This window comes from Vidua chalybeata, chromosome 2 (genome assembly GCF_026979565.1).
Source record: "Vidua chalybeata isolate OUT-0048 chromosome 2, bVidCha1 merged haplotype, whole genome shotgun sequence".
NCBI lineage: Eukaryota > Metazoa > Chordata > Aves > Passeriformes > Viduidae > Vidua > Vidua chalybeata.
The window spans coordinates 71,968,843-71,995,177 of NC_071531.1; the positions used below are offsets into that span (position 1 = coordinate 71,968,843).

Below are 26,335 nucleotides of genomic sequence, written 5' to 3' on the forward strand. Positions count from 1 at the left end.
TTTCCTCTCCTTTATTTATTATGAAATTAACTTATTTTCAGAGATATTCTCCTAGTATAATCCACAATACTGTTTGAAAAATTAGTCTGGTGTGTCCAGAAGATTGGTGAAGAGAGGAAAATATAACATCTACATAATAGTATGAAATGAAGAAGGTAAATTAAGGCAGAAAAGAAAAAAAAAAAAAAGAGAAATCCCAGTGAACCATGACTTTCCTTTCCACTGAGCTCTAGTTATGTCTAGCCCAGTCCATGAGAGAGAAAACAGAGGAATGAGAGAAGCAGAATAATTTTCTAAATTAAACAGTCACATACTTCCTCTTATGACAGGAAGTTTTCAATGGACCGTGCTAAATTAATGTACTTTAATGAATTTATAAGCTATGATGCAATGAAGCTTTTCAGCCCCTCTGAAAATTGGACAAGGGGTAGCGTGAATCCATTCAAACTCTGCCCACAAAACAAAGCAGATGGATATTTCTGGAAAATAACAGCAGTGAAACAGTGAACATATTTATATTGTTGTATTTTGGCTTTTGGAGTTAAGGCTAAGACAAATTTGCAAATTCCCACCTCCCAGAGTTACTGCCTCAATCTGCTTGCACACTGCAAGAATACTGCAGCTGATTATACTCAGAAAATAAATCACCCTATCCAGAAGGATGAAAACTGCAATTTTCCGCCCAGAAACTGAACATTATGTTGTCCAGAAACTCACAGGATTCCTCAGAGAAGTATTCATGCAGCATATCAAGCACTGCCTGCTGAATCAACTCTGATGGAATTTTAGTTTCTCTTGGGACATTTAGCATGTGTCTACTACAATAGATAGGTAGACAGGAAAAACAGCCTGAGACCGCATAAAAGGAAAATAAGTTTCTAATACTGTATTGACTGTGAAGCAGATGAGATACAAGATGGTTATGGGTAAGAACTGAAATGTGGAGTGTACCCACTATGAATCAGAAAAAATAGGTTATATCATGTAAGTTGTGCATATGTGTGCAGATTGCATACTGTCTTCTTTATTTACCACCCCTCCCCCCCCCAAGTCCTTTTTGGTTTTAATAAAAGATGTAAGTTTTATGAAAGATGATTGTTACAGCTTTTATCAGTTATGGTACAATTTAAGGAATATATTTTCTGTTTCTTCTAATACTGTCATGATATGTTGTATAAGTCATTATTCCATAACTTTTTTATGCCCTGTAGGCAAAAGCAGACACTTAAAGCATATCTTGACATTATTTTCTCTAAGAGGGTTTCATACATCTTTCAGCTGTACTCCAAATAAAAATGCACTATTTTGAAATATGCATTTAGTTTTATTTTTTATTCTTACTAAAATTGTCACTTTTTTATAACTTCCTACTTGAGAAAATATCATTAAACAAGCTGTAATGAAAGAGCTTCTCTCACTGGGAGGTCATTTTACTGTCCAACATACACCACAATTGATTTACAAGATATTCTAATTAAATGTGCTTGTTTATAACCCTTCACAGACAATGTGGTTCCAAACACTACCCTAATTATTCATCACCATCCTTCTTGCTTCTAAATATTTTCAAGTTATCATCACTTGTTCTTTGTAGCCATTACTTCCCTAGGCTGGAATTCAAGTTTTTATATGGTAATGTAAGTGTGGGAGATATTTGTTGAACTGCAATGCATTAAGACCAAATATACAGCCAGCCATTAACTTACTGTTTGTACAAGTTTTAAAACAATATAATCTATAAATGGTACATTCTGAAGCATACAAAACCGATTTTCATCCAACTAGCACTTTCCATTTATAGGTAATTTAGCTGTAAATCCAATACAAAAGAACATAGGCCATATGCTCCCTAAACAATACAATAAAAAGCTTGCCTGTGCAAAATTTCTGTCACTTCTATTTAATTTTAGTTGAAAGGCAAGGACATCACTGAAATCTGTTCTGGGATTCCAAGTGTGCTTCACCTGCATCCTTATCATAACAGCACCTTTGAGAAGTATCTGTTCTCACCACACTTTCTCCCAGCAGTCAGTCTGTGATTCATATTGCTCAGCCTTTTGTCTCTTGCTTGTATTGAAAAGGATGATAAAGTGTGTGAAAACTCTCAAGGCAGGTATTTCAGATATCTCTGGATTAGAGATTTGAAAAAAAAAGCCTAAGTAAGTAAAATAAGTGAAACCCTTACCAAAAGGCACAGGCCTTTTGAGAAACCAAGTAGCATTAATTTTTTTCACGTATGGCCAACATATTCCAGAGAAGCAACACAAGCAGCAAAATACAGAAAGAGTAAGCCAAACAAACAAATAAAGAACAAAAAAATCCAAGCCCTTTTCAGTAATTCTAGACCACGCATGCTCAGTGTAATCCAGAGAAAGTGAGAGGGCACAACAGCATTTACATGAATGAATGCATGAGCAATTCCCTTAGTGAGGCTTACCACTACTAACATACTTCTGTAGTGCAAGAATTTCATTCTGCCTTAATGCTACAAAATCAGGGTACAGAAAAAGTCATTAGTTGTGGTGAGTTTCGGTGATTAAAACTAAAAGTTCATAAACAATAATTTTGTTGCATGATGTTTTTTTAAAAATATGAGCAGAAATGTCATTCAGGAGTTATTAAAGAAATATTTCTGTGATCTAAGGATTTGGTAATTTTCTAGATAGAATTCAAAATACAACAATAATTACACTGTGCTAAGCTACTGAGAATTCTCATTTAGCAGTTTGATCTGCTATTGAAAAAACCTACTCTGACTATAACTAAATACCTAATCCAGCTTTCTGTTTGTGGTTGGATTTTCACTGCTTTCCTGTGGACCTCTGGAAGTACATACCCGATTTCAGTATACAGTTTTGATTACTTTGCTTTACACCTCAGCCAAATGTTTGTAAACAAAAGTAGGACTTTTTTAGACCACCCTTGGACACTGCTACAGTGGCTGAAAAGGAGGCCAGCTCCTTTTTTTTTTTTTTTTTTGAAATCTGAGAAATTTCCAATCAAAATCAAGCAATAAACTTTCTTGATTAGCAATAGCTGTAATCCATCTTACACCTTCATTTTTAGGAACAATCATCTCGATATTATGACATTCCATAACATACTATTTCATTATCATACTAAAACAATAATCACATTAGCAAGGTTCCTGTCTCCTTTCCTCACATCAAGAGCTACATGCAGATATTCCTTTTAATTGCTTCCAGAGAAACATCTGGTGCTGCCTATGTAAATGTAACAGATCACAGTGCATCTCTGGCTATACCTGACCACTTCATACGGCTTGTACAGACTTGGTTTGGGGAAACTGACAAACCACTTCAGGCTGAACCAGTGCTGAAACAGTCATAAAAAACTGTAATAGTTCTTCTGATTGCAGTGTGACAACGAGCTTTCAAAAATATGCTAGAATCAGCCACTTCTGAAAGTTATATGGATTCTTTTGTGGTAAGTATTGGTAAGAATAACATTCAATATATCAGACACAGCTCAAACATTTAATCTAATGGTTTAGATTTAATAAGAGCAATGACCATTAGATCTGGACAGATAAGGACACAGAAAAATTAAGGTAAAAAGGCAAATTAAAGTCTATTTAACTGAGGCCAGCCTAACCACTGTAAGGAAAATCAGAATCATATTTGGTGGTAACTTTTGTTTGATAAAGCTGAACACGTTCAAGTTTAGCTACCTTAGGTTTTCATTGGTTTTTGACTGTATTGGTTGTGTAGAAACACTGCACAAAGAGCCATCATTTCCTGAGTCTGACACATTCTCTTTGGGGGTTCAAGGATTCAACCTCTGCATTATTATATTTTGAGAGATACAACATACCTTCTGTGGCTGAGTGCAATATAAGATCCTCACTGATAATCTGCTGGCTTCAAGGGAAGTCTGAGTGTTGGTTTTAGCAAGACCTCAAACAGCACTAATTTAGCTTTTAGACCAGTAGGAATACAAGAAAAGCAACACTGGACCAGATCAAATATCCACCTCTGACAGCAACCAAAGAAAAGAGAATGCAAGTGCAGGAAAGCATGGATACTCTCCCATCTGTGGTTTCACCACTTCCTGTAGAGGTGACTGCTCAGATATGCAACAGTCCCAAAGCAATTTTTCAGATTAATTTGTTGAGTCCCTCTCTGAATTCATATAAAATTCAGCATGCATTGTATCCTGTGTCATGGGGTTTTGTAGCCCAAGTCAAAGTAGAGGAAAATTAAAACACAAGCTGCTAACATATTTAAAATGATAAACACATTTGAAAAAAAAATGGGGTGAATTTATTTAAATGTATTTCCACTAGAATTCTGAGCTCATCTATTTAGACTGTTTTTTTAATACAGAGGAAAAGTGAAGCAGGAAGTATATCTGTCTTCATCAATTCATTATTCACCAGGGATATAGAGCTATGATTGCCACTTGCAGTTTAACAACCCCAGGAAACTCTGCCTATAAAGAATTGTGTTGAAAGGGAGAATACAATACCATTTCAGCTTGCACCGATAAAATTCAGATCACCTTTGCAGTTCTGTTGCAAGGTGGACACCCACTTGTGGGTGTCTTCACAAGAGCAGAAGCTATGACACATCTGTGTCTGTGGAAATTATCGAAGTTTGCCAGTTTAGAGTCAGTAACCGAAAGTTCATTGAGGAAGAAACTAAGCTGTGTTCCAGGAAAATATAATATGTCATAGCTATATGCCAAGTGGGAAGGCAAGCCCCGTACCCCTTGGGGTAGTCAAGGGGAGCACATGGTTTACATACGAATTACCAGATCAGATGGAAAAGCGTCTGCATGAAAAGGAGGTTATAGCAAAGAAGGGAAAGTAAGCCCCAGAGAAGATGTAACCTCCTGATGATCACGATGGAACGGATATAAAACTTACCAGGTTAATCACCTGTTACTTTGTGATTACTGTGCACCTGGCAAAATAAGTGGCAAGAGCTGATACAAAAGCATAGAAACATATTCTCCTTACCTTTATGGTTCCACAGGCTGCATTTATGCATTTATAAGTCAACCTTTTGTGACTAAAGTGACACAGAGACAATTACTGGTCTTCTAAGAGGTCTTAGAAATATTTTACTCATAACCTGTACACACTCCTAGCCCTGCTTCAGAAATTTACAGTGTACTTATCCCTAAATGGGCTTCTCAGTCATAGTTGCAGCATTCAAAATTTCAAAACTGCAGCAAGGGATAAGTTTAAAATCCAGCACTGCTAACATTTTCTAGGACCACCAACACAAACATGATAAAAGAGTTCAGCAATGCTACACGCATTCATTAAGATCTGTGGAAAGCCACTTAATCAGAAAAAAACCCAACACAACAGGAGCACTCACCAGTGACTGCTGGAACAGGAAACACTTCTTTGGGTCAATCCCACAGGCAAGGATGGCAGCAGTGGTGTCCAGGATGTTCTGGCGCAGGACAGCTGGCTCCTTGGGCATGGTGAGAGAGTGCATGTCCATAATGCTATAGAGCACTGAGCTGCACTTTCCCTGCAGATTCACCCAGTTCTGAATGGCTCCAAGGTAGTTACCCAGATGAGGGGTCCCAGTTGGCTGGATGCCAGAGAAAATCCGATCCACAACCATATTCTGTGACAAAGTATTGGCAAAATAAACACACTTTTTCCACCCCCCCATATTCTTTTATGTTTTAAAGTAATTAAAAAAGCCTCATTTATGCCTGTCTCTTCTCCCCTCCTGTCAGTGTAGTAATGTATAAATGACCTCAGAAATGATAATTGCAGTAAGTCAGTTAAAATACTCTATCTTACAGCAGAGACTGACAACTACCATAATTTTAAGCTGTCAGACTGCATATGCAAAAAAAAAAAATATACAGCTGTAAACAAGACTGGAGAAAAGTTGGTCTCAGAAACCAAGTGGTAGATTCCTTCATTTCCTTTGCACCAAAGCTGTATGTTTCTCTTTAGTTTCTATATCCACAGGTCAGTATCTATATCCACTCTGAGACAGAAACTTAGGGTCACAGAGCAGAGAAATTCAAACATTTTTGTTGTAAACTCATGCAATGTCCCAGTAGATCACCATCTTAACTCCCATAGACATTGAAGTCTTATTTTTCTAGCTGCAAAGAACATTTTGAGCAGTTCCTGAAAGAAAGCTACTTCTTGACCCAAAGGTCAAAGAATAATGAAAGAGATCATCAAAGTTCTGAAACTCCCCATTTTGGAAGCAATAGAATTTCAAAAAGAGCTCTACAAAGAAATACAGCTATAGCTCAAGATCACACCTGGAATACCGTCCATGCATCAGGACCAGTAAAATGTCAACATCGGAAAAGAGTTCACAGAAAAACAGCAAAAACAAACAAAAAAAAAAGACTAAGTAGGTGAGGTTGTGAGCAAAGATTAAAAAGCTTAAAACATGTATAGCTTGGCTAAGTGACAGTTACCATCTCAGAAAGTTTGTTTTCCTGCATCCCAGCCTTCCATCTGACCATTTTCTCAGAGCCCAGAGCTGTCAGCATATGATCAATTACCTCCCTGACCTTCCCAAAGAATTCCACCATATTCAGAAGTAGGTCAGCAATGTTTTATGTGAAAATGCTTGTTACATGCCAAGTTGCAAGAGCATGCAAGACTGCTCAACTTATAAATGAGGGTTCCCCCGCCACTACAGCAAATACAATAAAAATCCTTAGATTCTGTTCTGTGGCAGGATCATCAACTTCATTATGTCTGTGGCTGCATGATTTTTTTCCACGCTAAATTTTATGAGCAACACCTATAACTTATTAGGAAGAATTTATTTACTGATGTAGTCTGTTTTCTTTTCTGTGAATCTCTTACAAATGTGTGTGGGAGAAAAAAAAGTCATACAACTATTAAACCACACAAAACAGCAGTAAAAGTCAAGGCCAAGTACCATTACTTTTAACTATTAAAAAAAGGACTTCAAATTGACTTAATTCATTTTGACTCAGACTTTAGAAAAATTAATGAGAAAGTGTTTCCAAGTGGAATAGGACTTCATTACTTTTAAGGATGATCAATAGCTCAGAAAAGCCTAGACTATTTCTTTGTAAATTTGCTGAAAAATTTTCTTTTCTTCTAAAGTAAGCTTGTTTTTTAGACCAAGACAATTTTCTTACCCAACGTTTAAGTGTTTGTGCTAACAGACAAGAGCAGTTTTGGGCTAGCTGCCATGCTAATTTCTCCTGCTCACATAAATGCCTACACATTTAAGTCTTAATGGCAACCCCTTCACCCCATACCAGATATCTTCTAGACTTCTAGTATATTCTTGAGTCAGTATCTAAATGTTCTTGGAGAACCTCCAGCACAGGAGCTTCAAGGTAGTCACTTGAAGCAACGAAAAGCATGCCACTTCTTCCAACAGCAATTCCGGCTTCCAGTCCTGGTCTTCCAGTCCTCGACCACCCATGTGCCTCTTTTCTTCATTACACAAAAATGGAGTTATGATACTCAATCTCTCACTTGGCATTTGATTCCTTGTCTTCCTAGGAACTTACATCAGAGCATTTCTCACCCCTCACAGAATCTACTCACGTCCCACTAAACTACTACCTGGCCCAGGACTACAGCCAGCTTCCTGTTAACATTGAGAAGGGCCAGGTGCTCTCTTGCAGAAGGAGGCATTCAACATTCTAATATTCCAACCAAAAATATTCCAACCAAAATGAGATGAAGTCTTATTGAAACTTGGGATTCACTAGACTTCAGAGCTGTACTTCTATTACTACAGGTCTAGAGCAGCTGCAAGGCAATACAACAAGTACTTTACAAGCATAACATTTGTTTTTTGCTTCCTATGTTTCTTAACTAAGACAACAAGAAGTCAGGGAGGAAATAGTTGACCAGTAACATGGTGTTCTACCCCTACTGGGATCCCAGAACAGCTGTCTGTTTGTCAGAGCACATAACCTTTTTTCATGTCTGTATCTCCGCTCACTAAGTTCAAATCCTGATGCTCCTTCCCACAATTACTTCTCCCCACAGTACTGGTTGCTTTCTGGTGCCCATTTATATGACTGTTTAACAACAACTCTTCTTCACAGACCATAATTCTCACAGCCCTACTCTCCATTTTCTTATCAATTTCATCCCTCTGGTATTCTTTTCTTCCTCCACTTGTGCTTTACACCCCTTGCTTCCCCAGAGAGCTATTACATACAGCTCTTTATATACAGCTGTTACTGTAAGAAGGCACAGAGAATGACATGTTAAGATTATTGCCATTATCATGAATTAAGTTATTACTGTCTTGACTCCAGTCACTTCATATAAAATATGTTTTTTACCTGCATGGTTATAAAAGTTAAGAAATGTTATCATGCGCCAGAAATCCACTATGGACCCATGTCAATTAAAGTATCTTAGGATGACCAAATTAAAACATAGTGCAGAAACTTGCACATCTTCCAACTTCAGTCTAATAAAAGACAGCATCACATGACATGTTTCTATGTTACTGCTTCTTTTCCCTGAGACTTGAAGCTGGTGCTACTTCAGTGCAGGAGCAGCTCTGCACTGGGGTAACTGCCTGTTATACCAGGCACAGGAATTTCTGTGCTGTCAGCACAGATCAGCTCACGTGCCAATACCTTGACCCAAAAAGTGCCGACACCCCGAGCCTGTGGAGAACAGTTCTGTCTAGAAACTTTGTTGGTCTCCAAGTCAGGCAGACTCAGTTCCCTTGCAGCTGCAGTCCTTGCTTCAAGTGTTTCCCATAACATGTTCATTATCTGCCTTTTCAACTTTTCAGATCACTGTCCAGTCTGTACATAATGTTATTATGAACATATTGGATATATTGGCAAAATTGTGTCCCTTAATGTGAGTATAATACACTCAATACATAAAAATGCAAGAGTGATATTTAAACAGGCAGTCTGACAATGTCTTTCACCAAGAAAATACAAGACATCAGTGTCTCAGCATAAACTGTGTGTTCAAATACTGTACTAACTCCAAATATTCAAAGGCTAACAATAAGCTACTGAAAGGTAGGTTTGTTATAATACTACATAAGTTAGTATCTGGTGATACACTACATGTTGAAAAGAAAACACACAATGTACAATGTTAAATAGACACAGTTTCATATAAAGAAAGAATGAAGTTCTCTATACATTAAAGAGAATACCTGTGAAGGCAAGCATGACATCTTTAATGGTGCTTTGTATGTTCAAATGGTAAACAAATACTTACAAAAGGTTTGTTCAGTATAAGGGCAATAAATAGCACGCGAAACATTAGAAACAAACAGTAGCAGTATTATATTCAGCCTAAGCTCAGCAATTACTTAACCTGAAGTAGAGAATTCACAGAAATAAGTAAATCCAATAATGAAAACTGAGCTAGGCTGAACCTGAGTAAAGCATTAGCAAATCCATTACAAAGAACAAACCCATACTGGCTCCCAGCTGAGGGACCAGTTGACTAGAAGTCTTTCATCTTTAACTCCTTTGATTCCATTTAACAACATAAAGCACGAGAAGTTACAGCAAACAGGGTGGTATGAAATATTCCATTGTGTTAGCAGAAGTCTATATTAAAAAAAGCCCACAGAAAACACCCTCAAACGAATCTTGGATTTCTTGCACTAAAAATATACAAAGAACATTGCTCCTCTGGAGAGAGTTTATGTTCCCTGTTTGTTCACTCCGTGAGAAGCAGCGGGCAGCATAGCAGCATGGCAGGGGACTTCTGCCTGGTACCATGAAATCATGGGGCTGGAATGCACTTCAATGGAGCTGTTAGGTCAGGGGATGGGAGCTGTGTGCTCCAAAGTACTGGAGCTGGAAAAGGATAAAAACAAAAGGAGTGAAGACTTCTCAATGGAGCAGAGTGAAAGCCACAAGACATGCAGCTCCAGCCCACAGGCACTCACTCATTCAGACATCTGTAGTAAGCACACTGTGAGCCTGCTGTTCGTATGTTTAACTCTGTGTGGTGTGTGCACCTACACCACTAGTGCTGCACGTTAGTCCTCATGCCTGCTAGGAGTGCTGCATCTGATAGATGATTAGATGACTTAGCACCTACTATTTGTTTTCTCTCTACAAGACCTCTGCAGGGCAATTCTAAACACCACAGTGTATTTCTCAGCTGCATCACCGAATGAAGCTTGGCCCCAAACCCATTAAGATTCAGGTGTTCTCTCGCTTAACCTCCCTTTTATCATGAGATCAACAACTGCCACTCCTTATACTGCAAAAAAATATCAACATCCAAATGCTCTCAAATAATCAGGAATAAGCATTACATTCTTATCCCAGAGTAGGATGGCTAAAATCTGCTCCTGCCATCCTGTAGCATGGCCATATCCATCTTCAACGCAAAACAGGAAAGATGACAGCTTTCAAAAATCCAATTCTGCTCTCTTGGACCAAAGCAGAGTTTTACTCTGTATGGAAGGTGAGCTACAACTGTCAAGGACTCAATTCAGCAGTCAAAACCACAATCATTCCCTCTCATGAGACAGATGTGCCAGAACTGGAAGACACACCAAAGCTGATAAAGGAAAAGATCCATACAGATCCAAGCATCCCATGTTACATTAAATTCTTGGTATCCTGGCTATATATTTCATGTTTAGCTTTATGAATTCTGTCACTGCTGAACACAAGAGTTTATCTACCTGTTGGATACACATATTTGCCTGGTACAGTCAAGAAAAAACTGCATCTCAAATATGTAGTAAAATCAGTTGTAAAACAGTTCCCCCTTCACAAAGAGTTACAGAAAGAAAATCAAGTGAAAGCATTCACAAAACTTAGGTTTTCATAATCTCTCTTCTTTACAACTCCACATAAATATTGCTATCACATGCTTGAAATGACAGCAGACAAGCAACAATTATAGGGTAACCTTATGCCTATGCTTTAGTCTCTTTTGGATTTTAAAAACAGAAAAGCATAGCACTCATTCAAGGATGTAGGAGAAACCTGCCAGTAAACAAACAATTCTCGGGATTGTTTTCTCCTTTTTTTTTGGCATAGGCATGTTATTAAATTACATAAAAGCATACATAAAAATGTGGCTGGTTGGAGTCCAGTTAAGATCTATTGTTTAACACAACAAACCATTAAATGATCACATTAATCCTGCCCTAGAAGTACAGAGGCGGTGCCTGTCAGCTTCTCAATCTACTCAGTCATGGGGGAGACAGACACATCTTCAAAATCAAATTCAAAGGAGGCTTTTGCTAATTTTATCCTTGGAGTGACTGAAGGTAAGGACAAAGCTTTGGACTAACTAGTTTCTTTGGACTTTGTTAATGACTTTATCCCAGCAGCCTAACAGATGAGAGAGAAGCTTATGCCTCCACCTATAATATATCTTACAAATATTTTAATTTCTAAATAATAAAAAGACTGACTCACAAACTCACCCTGGGCTGAAACAAAAACAAGAGATTTTAGACCCAAACCCCATCATGTTACAGAAAATTATGACAGTATTACAAGAGCAGCTGCAACAGAACTCACCCCCCAAGCCACAGCGATGGTTACCATTCACATGCTATAGCATTTAGCTGCTCTGCTTTATTTGAACAGCCATTTACTCGGGGCAGAACAGGTGAAGAGCCAAGTGAGATCCACAGCATCAGAGCTAATTCTAAACACAGGTGGTGGGCACGACAGAGAGAGCAGGAAGTCGACAGGAGAATCACTGCTGACATGTAGGACAGGGAAGATTGATGGCTTCCCTCTCTAGTTTTCCCCACTGTGTAGGCACACAGGGGGTGGGGGAAAGGGACGGAGAAGCTGCTGCGCTGGCGACATAACACACCACAAGGCTCCACAGCACCAGCGCTGATTAATGACACTGGAACGACTCAGGAAACAGCAAAGGATCATTCACAGACTTTGCTCTTCTTGCTATAATTTTATTCATGGGGATTCATTTTGCCCCAGCTGTCCCAAGCTGAAGCGAGTTCAAATTTGCCAGACGAAAAGAAAATGTGGAAGTCAAAGGGAAGAAAGAGCAGCATAAGCAAACACAGACATGCATAAAACACAGAAACTGGAAAGTTTGAAATTTCTAACAAGAAGATCCTCTCAACAGGGATCAAAAAGGGAAGAAAAATAAAACCAAAACAACACAACCAAAACCTTGCTCCAACCTCAGAGACAAAAGAAATTCTTTGGCTGACAAAAGTCACCAACCACTGCATCTTTTGCATCTGTCTACAATTTTTTTATTTCCCTTATTAATACTTTACAACTTCAAAGCTCTGGTTGCTAAAATAATATGCTCATCTGTTAACACTGGCTTAGCAAACCTGTCTTGAGACAGTTATTAAGCAGCAAAATGAAGGGAAGCCAGACCAGTCAGATTTTACTAGCTAAAGCATAAATTTTAAAGCCTAATTGGGACAATTTAAGTATTAATGTTGTTACAGAAAGAAAAAAAATGAAGGAAAAGGGAAACTTAGGAGCACTGTATGTATTACATACTTTGTTTCCTTTATTGTTTTTAATGCAATCACTTCTCTGCAAACTTGCTGTAGAAACTTTTAAACATGTTTATTTTGATCTGATAATTCAATATATGTTGAATTCATCTGGTACAAATGCTACTTCAACATGCTTAATTTTTAAAATGAGAGACTAAAGATCTAACATTAAATTAGAAAGAAACACATTTATACCAGAGCAAGTTTTCAGATAAATAGCTTCTGAGTAAAGATTAACCCATTGCCCAGAAACTGAACTAAATTAAGATTTAAACAGAACTGCTCAGTATCCCTTTTTTGAATGTCAAATGCACTCAAACTTCAGTAGGACTTTAATATTTATATTTCAAATGAAAAACACATTTGAAGGAGGAACATTTACAGCACATACTAACCCCACCCAATAAATTTAACTCTGCCCTCTAGGGCTAGCAAAAGAACTCAATGAAGCTGCGGCTGGGTTAGGCTGCCCTCTCACGCTGCCTTGGTACAGATGACTCAGCAAATGGCTCCTTTCATGTGGCTGCCTGCATCCCGCAAGTGGATTCTCTCATTTGCTTTATGAGCCCCACGTGCCACGTGGGGTGCTAATGACAGCCGCACTGACAGAGCCGAGCATTATCTCCAGCAGGCTGCCACAGTCCTGCCGCCACACACCACAGGGCTCCTCTGGACCTGAGGCAGCCACGGACCCTCCTCTCCCGTGAGGAGTGAATAGGGGATACCGCCTCTGGTTAGGGACCTGGAGGTAGCCAGCAGCCTCCTGGCTCAGAAGAGCTGGCTCCAGTTCTCTGCAGATGCCTGGGACAAGAACCTGTGCTAACATGCGTGCAGAGCTGGTGAAGAAGCCAAGCACTGGGTCTGCACACAGCCAACAGCGGCCACCAATCTTACCCTAAACCACAATGCCTTCCCTAGCAAGGACACAGCCTGGTGGTTTTTATTTTTCGTGATGTGCTCCTTACAGTTCTCCACATCAACTTGAAGGACAGCATGTCAGAGCTCCTCTTCAAAGCTGAGCCATAACCCAGCTACAGAGCAGCTCCAATGCACACTGAAACATGCACTACTTCTGCATCTCCTGGGTTTCAAACGTGTGCACAGAACTGCAATTAATGGCCTCAGATGCTGCCTTATGCAACCTTAACCCTGATTCATGATTCTCAAACCATTTACTTGCCTTTTTAAAGCTGGGGCAATGAAGTTTCTCCAGTCAAACTATCTAACCATAATCATTAACCACAGGTCTTATCAGTCGACTTCACCCAGGATAGGTGAAAAGCTAAAGGAATTTATAACAATATTTTTTGACAATTGCCACATAAAGAAGGTAATTAGTGCCTCACTGACAAGAAGCTGCAGCAGGAGCTAAGCCTGAACTATCAGCAGGAACATTCTGGCCAGACAGGCAAGGTAGGAAGGTAAGGTCAGATTGGCACATGCTGCTTCCAAAACCATCAGATAATGCACTCAATGCTTAAAAGCTGAGAATTCGACAGTTCCAGTACTGCAGCCATTGCTTGGAAGAGGTGGCACCAGGGAAAATGAGAGGGAGAACCTTTGCTACACTGTGAAGAACACCCCTAAGATACAAATCCATATAAAAAGTAGTTTACGGTTCACTGAACAGTGTGGTGGAACCAGCAACAACTAAAGTTTTCAGGCACAGGTGCTTCCTGGAAAAAGCTCCCCAAAGCACCCATCAGGTCTGGCTTTCTGATCCATATGCAGCCCCACAAAGCACACTGGCATGGAAGCACCAGGCCAGGGAACTCACAGAGGACCTCATGTTCCACTCTGTGACCTCACGGAGTTACTCTATATCAGTCAGCTCAACTTCAGTTCCTGGAAAGATACAGGAACAAATAATGAACTTCGAAAAAATTACAAAAATAACAGAAGACAGCGGTATTTCTCAAGAACTAGCGCCTCTCAAAAGGGTTGATAGTCTTCCATAGCACAAGAGATGCTAGAATGGAAATGAAATACTAAGGGTTATTTTCTACTTTTCATTAAATTCCAATACTATCTCAATTTTCAACAAGCTAGAGAAATAGCACCTCGAATGCAACATTATATGCTGGGGGTGAAACTGGAGATTAAAAAAAAAAATCCTGAAAATAGCACTTATTGATGGTTTACAGTGGTTGGGGAAAGATATATCAAATACAATTTTCAGGGTTTTGTGCTGGGTCCAGTATTATTTGATATTTTTGTATCTCAAAATACAAAATCTAGATGATGAAATGGAGTATTCATTAAATCTGCAGATAAAACAAAGTTAGAAGAATGATAAGGGCTCAAAATAATCTTGACAAAGCAAAGAAATGGTCTGAAAAAACAGAATACTATTTACTAGGCAAAAGTACACAGATTTATACAGAAAAGTCTACTCAAAAACACAAACACAGGAAGGATGCACAGGCAACACAGGCCAACAACTACAGAACAGGGTCTGGGTTTGTAGTATTTTAAAAGATGAGCATGAATCAATATCATGGAGCTGCAAAACCACCACATTTATAAACTACACCCAAAATTGCACAGGAATATATGAATAGGATGAAAATTCAGGAGATAGAAAACAATTTGCTCATTTTACTCAGGATGAGGATAACCTCAAGCCGCAGAAGTTGGATAGTTTTAGGTCGTGTATTTCAAAAGAATGGTAGAAAGAGGCCATAGAAGTTTACCAAGTCCAATTAGTGACCTGAATAAAAAAGACTACAGAGGAAAGTCCAAAATGTTTTCAGTCCAGTGGAAGGAAGACTATTCATGTAAAAGGTGTTAAACAATGAGCTTAAGATGAAGTAAGAAAGATTCAGACCAGATATAAAGAAAAGTTTCCAAGAGTAAGAAAAAGAAAGCATTTCAGAAGAGTGCTTAGAGAGGTTTTTTATTAAAAAAAAAAAAAAAAAAAGAAAAAAAAAAGAAAAAGGTCATATGTTGATAAAGATGTGAGGGCACTTAATTTTTATTTTGGGCCAGGCGAAACACCAAATCACCCCAAACAGGGTCTGTTCTAGTCCTCTGAGCCCATAATGTTACATAAGCATGATTAAAGTCAAAGTGAGATGACCAAAGAGGATGGAAAAGGAATCAGAATTTTATTTAGATAGATTAGATCTCATGGCATTTCAAGACTCAAGTCCTTCTACCTGTATGCAACAAAAATGCAAGAATTGAGGCCTTTTCACTGATAGCAGCTGAACACTGACAAGTTTTGAAAAACCATTCTGTGTTGTTCTGAAAGATGGGAAATACAAGTTAACATTTAACACCTGTAAACTGGTGCATGCCCACATTTAGAAATGTACGTTGCTCAACAGAATAAATGTAATAGCAACAAGTGAACAATTTGCATTTATTTTGCTACAAGAAACATGTGGAACTGTCAAAATGCACTGAAAAGTGTGTATTTCTAAATTATAGACTACATGAATATAGATATATGGAAGGTTGCTGTGATTTTGATATATTACTCTATTCTAACTACCAAAACCTTAACAATCTTGAAGCAAAACAAAACAGAAGGCTAAAGAATGCCCCCAACAACTAAATACTTCCCTCACAGAGAAATTAGAGAAGTTTTGTGTTTTTGATCGCAGTGGTATAAAAATCCCTTAAAACCATCTGATTGCTCTTGCTCTTTCTTTGACCTCTAGATGGAAGAGATTTTCTTGTATTTTTTAATGTATTTTCTTCAAGTGAGGAGTCAACTTGCTACTAAGATTGCCCTATGGGATATAAACAAAGAATATCAACTTACATCTAGAAGGGTATTTTTTAAAAAATACTTTTTGTTTGGAATTACTACGTTTCTTCAGAATATTGTCCTAGAAACTCAAAGAGTAGTTCATTTCCTCTCCATTATTTTATTTGGCAATTTCCTGTAGCATGGAAAAGTTGGCTTTGTTTCACATGGGGCCAGAATTAACACAGCTGTTCAAAAACTTTCACCTTGTGGTCACAGCATGAAATTCATCTCAGGTGAATAGAAAAGTTTTAAAACCACCTGATGGATTTTGAGAGGCTTTAGAATGTGGAAATCCCAGTAAATTCCCTAATGATGCACACATGCACAAAGAAAGTGCTACGGCTGGTCCTCCTTGTCTATGCTGGAGAGACTTCCATAAATTTAAGTATTTTAGACATAATAATCACACTTGCATAAGAGACTTGTAGAGAATTAAAAAAACTACAGACTACATTAAAACTGTTGTTATCAGTGCAGGGTGGTCCTGAAATCACCAGGCTGGTCTGTTTCCACAAAAAACACAAACAACAGATGAGCAATGGATGAGGGGGACAAACACAAGTGTTCATTTGTGCTCAGGTCAAGAGAATGTAGCCAATGAGATGAGAATGGTGACAGCAAGCTGTGACTTGCTTATTAGACAGCTTGAGCCCAGAAATATCAAATGAAAAGTCCTCTAGTTTGTGAGAGACTCCTTTGCTTGTCCTAAAGAGGAGATGAGGTGCTCCTTGCTAACTTACCTGTATTATTCAAACTGGCCCACAGAAAGCCAGGCAAATCACCAACTCCCAGCTTGGATGTACCCCGTGGAGCATATCAGTGTAAGAAAAGCCAAGTTTTTTTACTGTTAGTGCCCCAGAAATGTACAATACTCCATTTTCTTTGGGTACTGGCAAGTATTCTGAATACTGGAGACTTACAATGTTACATGGTTAACTGTGAAAATGTCCCTTTGGAGCGAGTGACAGCACCTCTGGCTGTTGTGACCTGGCTTAATGCTTGATGAGCAAGAGTCAGAGTGCTGACATTGCTTTAAGTCTGCAAAGATCTAAAATGTAGATATCGTAAAAAAAGTACCCAACAAAACACTCCAGTGGAAGTGCATGAAGAGCAGAATGTGAACTTGACTGCAGAAATTACATGGGCTAATTTGTTGCCAGCAGAGATGCAAAATGAGATTCGGTCAGGAATTCAGAGGGCTGGACCCCTCATTCCCTTTATATAAGCAACAAAGAGGCTTTGAAATGTTTGAAACTGTTTTGTTCTTCCATGCAAACGGAAAGCACCCTATGGATGCCTATTAAGTAAAGTCTTTCCACATCTTGGCAAGTATGTGATTTCAAGAAAAATATTTGCAAATGGATAACCCAATTCAAGAAGAAGTCAAAGACCACCTTTGAAAGAAACTTTGATGTGGCTATAAAAAGATTATATTTAGGAAGGATAGCATAACGTGGTTCTGTTGTTAAAAGTTTGTACGTCCCCATATTTCTTTGCTGTTTTTCATGTAAAAAGCAATGCTGGTAAGCAGAGAAGTGAATGCCCATGAGACATAGGATTAAGGCAGAAACCCTGAAAATAACTGCTCCTGACTGTTGAATAAAGACAAAACAAGCCATTTAGCAATATCACTGCCAAAGGACAGGGATATTGAGCATCCACCAGTGTGAAAACAAATTACAGCAATAGTTGCTATATCAATCTAAGGTGAGATCATCAGGCAGCCTGGAATCTTTTATTAACATGAAAACGCTACTATATCTTTCCCAAGGTACAGCTATCACACACAGATTTCAAAGTCAAAACTGCACCCGGCAAAAGGAAAAGATGATGGTGGGACTAGGAAGTTGTGAAGACATTTACAATTCACTTTCTTTTTTAATGCTGTCCAACAACCTTCAAATGAGATTAACAGGTCAGCCAGACACTGAGGACGACACTATGCAGACCAATATACAGTAATTAATTGTCACTGAGTGTTTGTGATCAGAAACAACGATGGGATTCAGAACAATGCATGTTCCATCTGTCAGAATGGAGAATGTATACAATTTATCTCCTTTCAGCTTCTGAATACTTCTGGGAATTGGAAGATTCTTACAGAAACTCTGAGCTTCAAAAATGGAAATACAGCACTATCCAACTCAGGGATCTTTCTGCACAGTAATGTAAATATTGACAACCACCTACATAAGTGAATGAGATGGGCTTACCAGACTTTGAAATACCAATAAGAAGCATTTAATTCACCTTCTAACCTGTACTGTAAAGCTCCAAACCACTTATCCATAAACAATACAGGTAGTCTAAACAAAAAGAAATTCCTAGTCTGAACAGTTTATGAAAGTGTAATCTAAATACAAATGAAGCATAGAAGGGTTTTACCTGCCTGTTACAAAGACAACATCCTTGCAGTACTTTATAACATGAACTACGTGCAACACTGAGGAAAACTGAAGAAACTCCTAATTTTAAACAACACTTACTCTTCATTCAGTTATTGTGCAGACATCACTGAAGCAACTGGGTCAACTTCACCACTCTATTGCTTTGGTCAGCTCCAAGGAGCAGATGCATGCCCTAGCATAATTCAAAGAATTTGAAGCTAAAAGTAAAAGCAGATATTTCATTTCTGGTAGCAATCATCACATTTCAGCAGAAAAATGAGGGAAATGAAAAAGTAGGTATATATTTCATTGTCTATTTTTGTGTGTATACATATATACAAATATGTATCTACTTCCTCTCCCACACAGAAAGAACTTCAGTGCACTCTCAAGGTGGATATCTATCTCAAGGGGCAAAAATATATTTAATCTTGTCCAGTGGATATATAGATTTGCCTGATACAGCAGAAAATTATAAAATCTGCTACATGATTGGTCTGAGTTGGGGATTCCAAGATCGATACTGTTAGAGTCAAAGGCTCAAATAAACAAAGGGAAAACAATTTCAATCCACGGATTACAAACACAGGCAAAACCCAAAAAATATATGATCTAAGGTGATTTAACTGACTTGGGGTTTTTCTTCAGCTTCTGATCCTGCTGCAATTTGAGTCAATTCCACAAAATGTTTGTTCATCTAACCCTAGAGTCGCAGCATAAACCACAACTTGTGTCATGGAAAAAGCAATTGTTAAATGTCTAGAATAGCACTTGCTGTATTAGTAAATGGAAATTCTATCTGCCAATGAGCCCGTATTAAAATGGGACCCCAGTCTGCTCTCTAGAGACAGAGGTGATCTGCTGCAGACTGACTCACAATGCTTGTTCAGCATATTCACTGGAGAAATTCACACAAAACTTCAACATCCACAATGGCCAGAGTAGCATCTTTCATTAAACTCACTGTACAAAAACATGTTAATAAAATCAGAAGTCTCTCAAGAGAAAAAACAGGCTTAGTCAAGACACTGAAAGCAAGGGCCAGAGGGGGAAAGAATGGAGGGACTCTACCCAAGCCCTGACAAGATGCCAGAATAAAGGGCTGTTTCCTGCTAACACAATCTATATTTGCCAGATTTTATTGTTAGAACTCCATTATGAAATGAATAGGACCCATTCATGCCTCAAAGATCCTTCATTTCTGTTTATAGTGGGGCTCTCTCTGTGCAGCTACAACAGTGGTCAAAATCCACTAGAGACAAGGCACTAAGCGAGGCAGATTACAAGAAGTCTCTCTACAACTGGAAATCTCTGTGGAAACCTGAGATCTCTCAAATCCAGTGAAAATCCAAGAAATGTATATTCTCACTGTATACTAACTCACCTTCCACTCTGAAAATTATACAAAAGCTAATGATTTCATTATTGCATAAAGAACTATTCCACTGCTTTATTGAAAAGATAAGCCAGTCTCTCTAGAGGATTAAATATATTTATATTATTTAGCTATTATTTACCTATTTAGTGATTAAAATAAAAACAAATGACTGATTAGGAAAAACTTCTATTCCAACCTGAATAGAAGACACCAGAGGTTTAACCCAAAGGCTGGAATATGTTGCTAAATCTAATTGATTTCATAAGGATCTGGGTAACTAAATAACTTTCAGCATCTCTGCCCAGCAACAATAGTAAAAAATGTTAAAATTCGGGAAAATAGGAAATTAAAAAAAAAAAAAGGCACCAATTTCTACATGTGAATCCACATAGAGGCTACCTTAATTGGAAAGAATTTCTCAAATCACGTAGATCTTTCCTAAAGGTCCTGTATATTACAATATATTTAAGCAGCCCATGCTGGGCATCACAAAACATCTGGGTCTTTGCTGCCTAACAGGTATTTGCATTTCCAGCCTTTTTTCCTCAGTCAAAAGCATTTTGCTACTTCCAACATTCATGCTCTCTAGAAGAAAGAGATGCAACACAGGGGACTGTCACAATCATAAAGCCAGAGCAAGCACTTAAAAATCTGCTTGCTCATCCATCAATTTCAGCACACAAGTGTCTGGACAGGCATTCTGAAGTTGACCTGCTGCAGTAACCTGTGTATGTGTGCAGCTTGTTACGTGCACCCGGGGACCCATTTCATCAATGGTTAACAAAGTGACCCCTATGTGACAGCAACAAATTCAAGATGGGAACATGGATGCTTTTAAAGTGTTTGCATTTCATTCATAACACATCTGAATGATTCTGAAAACTGACCTCTCTCTCCCACTGTAGTTTTAACTACAATCTTTGACATCCTTAAGGATTAGGGTATGGTAATTTCAGTGACTTCCTTTCTCTGGAGCCCCATATGGTAACCATAGCTAAAAATGTTGAAGATTTTATGTGCAATCTGGGAAAAAGCATTTTAATGGTCTTCTCCAAAACAACCCTTCAATTTTCACCTAACTGCCTTTTTCACAGCTATCTTTGTTAAAAAATATGAAACATGACCAGTCATTAACATGACTAGCACAGTAACAATAGAGTGATCAGGTGGCCTGAATAAAGAAGGAACAATACTTCCTCAACATGTAAATCAAATTTCACCAGACCCAAACAATCTGAAGATCTCCTCTTAAAGTATTGACAATACAGGCCAGAATCACTGAGGTTCACAAAGGCCCAGCAAAGTATCAGAAGACCAAAAAAGGAAAAATGGCATTCCCATCTTCAAAAATACAGGAAAAGAGGAGCAGTCTGCGAGGTAGTCTGCTTAGCATCAATACTCAGTGAACAAAACCCATATTTTGCAATTCCCTAGAAGATAGCTAGAGGAAAACAACAGCAAATGTGGATTTGATAAGAGCAAACCATGCCAGATTAGTCTAACTGGCCTTGAGACTCATTAGGCTGCCACAGCAGGGGAAGATGCAGCAAATGCTCTTGATTTTAGCACCACTTTAGGTCACAAACTGTAAAGCAAACCTGAGAAACTACATTCAGGGATCTATACTGTGGTATTTTTTAAAACATATTGACTCAGGTAAAGAAACAGATACTTTCCTAAATGAGCTGCTAAGATTACCACTGTATTGGCTTCCTTGGATTTGAAGATCCTGTACTTGCAGTGGTCCTGACTAAACATTCACCAGAGATATTTTCTGTGCAACACTCACTAAAAGGTAGAAACAACATCCTTGGAACAGTGGGACTCAAACCAATTTTCTCTTTGTATGACCTGAACAGCATGCACTAGAGTCAGTGTGCCGAGTTTCATTACAGCAAATCCAACTTGGAGTGCCAGAAAAAAAAAGACTAAGTTCTAGCACCAAAGAGAAAAGGATTTTGTGCTTAAAAACATCAGCCTTTATGGCTGGAAGATGCAGTTTTGTACCACATAAAGCTAACAAAGAATCCACTTTCTGATGCATCACTCCTGTGAAAATTGACAAGAGATGAAGGTTGTAGGACATCAAAATGTACAGCTCAGCAACAATAATACAGCCACTGTAATAGACCATGTGTGGAGACCAGGCAAGGCTTTCCTACCAAAGAGGAAGACTAGGGTAGGAGAAAAGGCAGCAAAATGAGAAATCCTTTAAAAGATATTCTCAGGAACAAAAGCAATACAGGTATTAGAGTATCCTTATAGTAATTGTAATAGTGATAGCTACTTTGATACCAGAAAAGAAAAATTATGCGAAAGACTGCTGATTTCTTGAAGGCAAGTAACACCTAAATGTGTTCTTCCAGCTGAGTGTCTTGAAAGCCATCTAGTGATACATGAGACTATTAAAAGCAAGACCTTGCCATTCTTCTAATTCCCCTTTGCAGCCAGGACTAAACCTAATCCATGTTTTATCAGGACATACACCAACAACTGACTGACTCACCTTAGATTAATTTTTCCTAATGACAGGTTATGCCATAGTTGGATTTCTCATGATTTTATCAGTAATTCCCTGGAGTATCTGTAGTTGCCATTTTTAAGAGTGTCTCATCAAAGAAAAAGACGTGATGAAACGACTTTCTATAACCCTGGCTTACAGAGCACTGAAGAACAGTAAATTAGGGAATTTGAAAATAAGCTCTTAAAAATCAAGATACCCCAAATGTAATGAATCTCTCCAACAAAACATTACTTTCTTCTTAACCACATTTATTATGCCTACAAATTTAAGTTGTGTGCTAGAAATATGTACAAGGAAATGTACAGAGCAACTTTTCCACAGCATAGTAAATCCACCACAGTGATGAACTGTGCACCACAGTGAAACAAAGCTGAAACCACATAAATTTTGTCTTCTGGTGACTATGACTCCATTATTGAACACTTAAACATCAAAACTATAAGGGTGCCAGTAGACACACTGCTCAAGCTTGAAGGCAAACATTTTTCCAGCTTGAAATTTGAATATGCATGTGAAGCAGGAAAGATAAGCATATTCAAATCCTTTCAATATTTTTCAAGGAACTTTTGAGTTCTAAAAATAATGAGTGGTTTGAGATGTCTTTGCCAGACCTTCTTTGTGCATATTACAGGAGCAGCATAACTGTTCAAATTTTAGGTGTGAGAAATCAAAGAAGATTTAGTCACATGTAAATGAAATTAAAGCACCTCAAGACATGGAAACACCCAACAAGCTTATTGAGGATGCCATATTGAGATTCTTTAGCTCTTCTATATTGTTACAATTCAATGCAGTATTATGCATAAACAAATTCTGAAACAGAAAATATAAACAGAAACCTTACTTCTGCTTCACTAATAGGAAGAACACAGTTACTAAGTGAAATATCACTTACCAAAGCTTCATATGGCATAACAGGTTCTTCCTCTTTTGCTTTCACTCTACCTCCCCAATAGAAAGGGCAGAATCAAGGTCATTAGCTATTTTAGAACATAATGAAATATGCCTTGACTTCTTAATTTTAATAATCCTGGTTCTGAAACAGTCCTGCAATGTGTAGTTTACCCAGATTCACCACAACATACACCAACTTTTTGTGCATTAGTGTGTGTTACAGCTTGATGTGCTCAAACTATCACCTCCACGGCTGAGAGTAACAGAACTCACTTGCTGCAAAATCACAGACAATACAGATTACACCATGAAATGGAAAGGTATCTTTGATCTTCTGCTTACCCTATTTCTTTTCACAAATAACATGAGACATATCTACCCTGGCAATCATTCTGAATAATGTGTTCCATTATTGAAACATATCATACCATTCAGGATCTGGATGATATGTGAAAAGCAAAATTTTAATTAAAAAAACAATTGTCCACCTAGGGGAAACATTCACTAAAATGATGCAATGTTATATTACTGTCATAAAATTCTTCCACTGATTTTAAAAACAAAGCTACAAGCTAGAGAAAAATCTAGATTTCTAAGGAAAGCCATTCACAGATGAAAAACTATGAAGGGGGCTGCCTACAAACACGACACAAGCAACCTGACCTGGCTGATTGCTTGGGATTATCTTATAAAATACAATAAAACCAATTAGTTATTCCTTTATTTCAATTTTCTAATAGAATGGGGGGAGGTGAGAGGTGGGGAGGGCTCTTGATGGGTTACAATGAAAATCCTAAATGTGTTAAAGAAATTCAAACACTACACCCCATTGAGGTCGTGTAAGTAACCAAGAGGAGGGGCTGACATACATCCATTCAGACACTTAGGAGGTTTGTTTTTTTCCTTCCTGCTGCAGAAGGCAGGAGCTCGTAGCCAGCAGGTGCAAGGGAAGAAGCAAAGACCAAAGCTGAAACCTCGCACAACCCTCAGCGCTTGAACGACCCCCACTTGCCGGTTCAGGCCTCCCTCTCTCCCGCTCCCCGAGCGCCCCGCGGAGTCAAAGGCCCTGCGGCTGAGCGGAGCCAGCGAGAACCAGCCGGGAAGCGGGCAGGAAGGGCCGGGAAGCGGGAAGGAAGGGCGGGAAGCGAGCAGGAAGGGCCGGGAAGCGGGCAGGAAGGGCCGGGAAGCGAGCAGGAAGGGCGCACAACGCGGCTCCCCGAGGGGCGGCAGGAGCCGGGCCGGCTCCGCCCCGCCCCGCGCCCCCAGCTCCGCGCATGCGCGGAGCCGGCCCGCGGCACGGGGCGGGAAGGCGTCCGCGGCCGGAGCGCGGGGCTCGTGCCAGGCTGGGCACACCGGGAAGCGACGGGGGAGATGCCCCAGGCCGGTTACCTGGCCGAGGGTCCCGCGGTGTAGGGCCCGGATTAGGCCACTCGGTGTCGCCATGGCAAAGGCGGGAAGGAAGAGGCGGGGGGGAGGGACACGGGGCAGGAGCCCGGCAGGGTCCGCGCATGTCCCGCAGGCGCGGTGCGGGAGCGGCCGCTGGTGGGGCGCGGTTACTGGGAAGGGGCGGTGCTGGCGTCGGGCGTGAGCACGGGCCCTTGTGGGAGTGAAGGTCACCGCTTCCCGGTTTGCATGGCTTCTGCCTCACCTGCGGGGTGCCCTTGAAACGGCTCCGCTCAGCAGCGCGTTCCATCCGAGGCCTCCTCCATCCCTGCATCCTTCCGGCAGCCTGGCCTTGCCCACGGCAGCTCTTCCACAGAGAGCTTCGCACTGTGGCCTCTGTCCTGTCCAACAACGAAAGTCAGCCCCCGCAGAAACCCCCCAAAAGCTGCTTGCTGCCCTCATTCTGCTCTGCTCTGCCCGAAAGCCGAGGCAGAAGCAGCTCTCGTCCAGCACCTCAGACACAGCGTGTCCCCAAATCCAGTCGCTGTGCCATGTCTCTTCCATTGCCCAGGTAACAAAACCAAAACAAGAAACACTGAAGTTACTAATGAGGTTTGACAAGTTCCTGAAGAAGTTGTACATCAACCCCTGCTGTCTGCTCCTCTGCAAAAGTGCCTGGTTTCTCCCCAGTTCATTTCTCCCCAGTTCAATTTCTTCCCAGCTTCAGGCTGGGAAGCCACAAAAGGCTTGTTACCAGTGTTCAGGTGATGTGAACCCGAGCTCTCCTGCAGGTCTGCAAACACGTGGGACGGTGACTGTGGGAATCTGCTGTTGCTAGCTCTGGGAAAACAAGCCAGCGATCAGGAAAGTGCACTTGTAGGTCTGTACCAGTGGCACCGTGCATTGGACTGGTGATTTATTTCCAGTAGCCCACTCCAACCCCATCACTGAGGATATTATTATGGAAAGTTCCCAACTCTAAAATCTGGGTTTAGTAGTTAAACCCTCTGTAAATTTACATAACTGTTTATTTATTTTCACTTTGATACATTGGTTAATGGCAATTTAAAAATTTTAAAACCATATATGAAGAGTGCTTAGTACATAAGAGCGTAATCTTTATTTACTTTGTATCAGCCACTTCTCTGAAACAAATTGTAAAAAATTGACTTTGATTTTTAAAGAACTTTAACTCAGAAATTGTACATTTTTTTTATCATTTTCATCATCACTATAAATATTTTTCATAATTCGAGCTGAAAACTTCTGTGTGTGATGTTCATCTTTGATGTTTTTATTCCATGTTTCAGCCAAAATGTGTCAGCCTTTTTTGAGAACATAACTAGACAAAAATGACGTGAAGCTCGATGTGGGAAACATCAGGGTAGAAACTGAAAAATCAAATGTTTTGAGATTTTCTAGTTCTAAGGCCAAAAAAAAGATTGGACAAAAGCCTGTGGCTGCTCCACTAATGTGAGACTAAAGGTATGATCTGAGAGGAGCATTAGGCAACACACCCGATTCTGGGAGGGATGGACAGCTGCCCTACTT

At 39.5% G+C, this 26,335-nt stretch overlaps 1 protein-coding gene across 1 annotated transcript in view; it reads right to left on the minus strand.

The window, feature by feature from the left end:
- The window catches only part of WARS2 (tryptophanyl tRNA synthetase 2, mitochondrial), a 38,396-nt gene extending 12,664 nt beyond the window's left edge, over positions 1 to 25,732 (minus strand). The window contains 3 exon segments of the mRNA XM_053936468.1: positions 5,349 to 5,606; positions 24,791 to 24,988; positions 24,990 to 25,732. Coding sequence (XP_053792443.1) covers positions 5,349 to 5,606; positions 24,791 to 24,988; positions 24,990 to 25,118 — 585 coding nt within the window. The 5' untranslated portion in view covers positions 25,119 to 25,732.
- Positions 25,733 to 26,335: the final 603 nt, after the last annotated feature.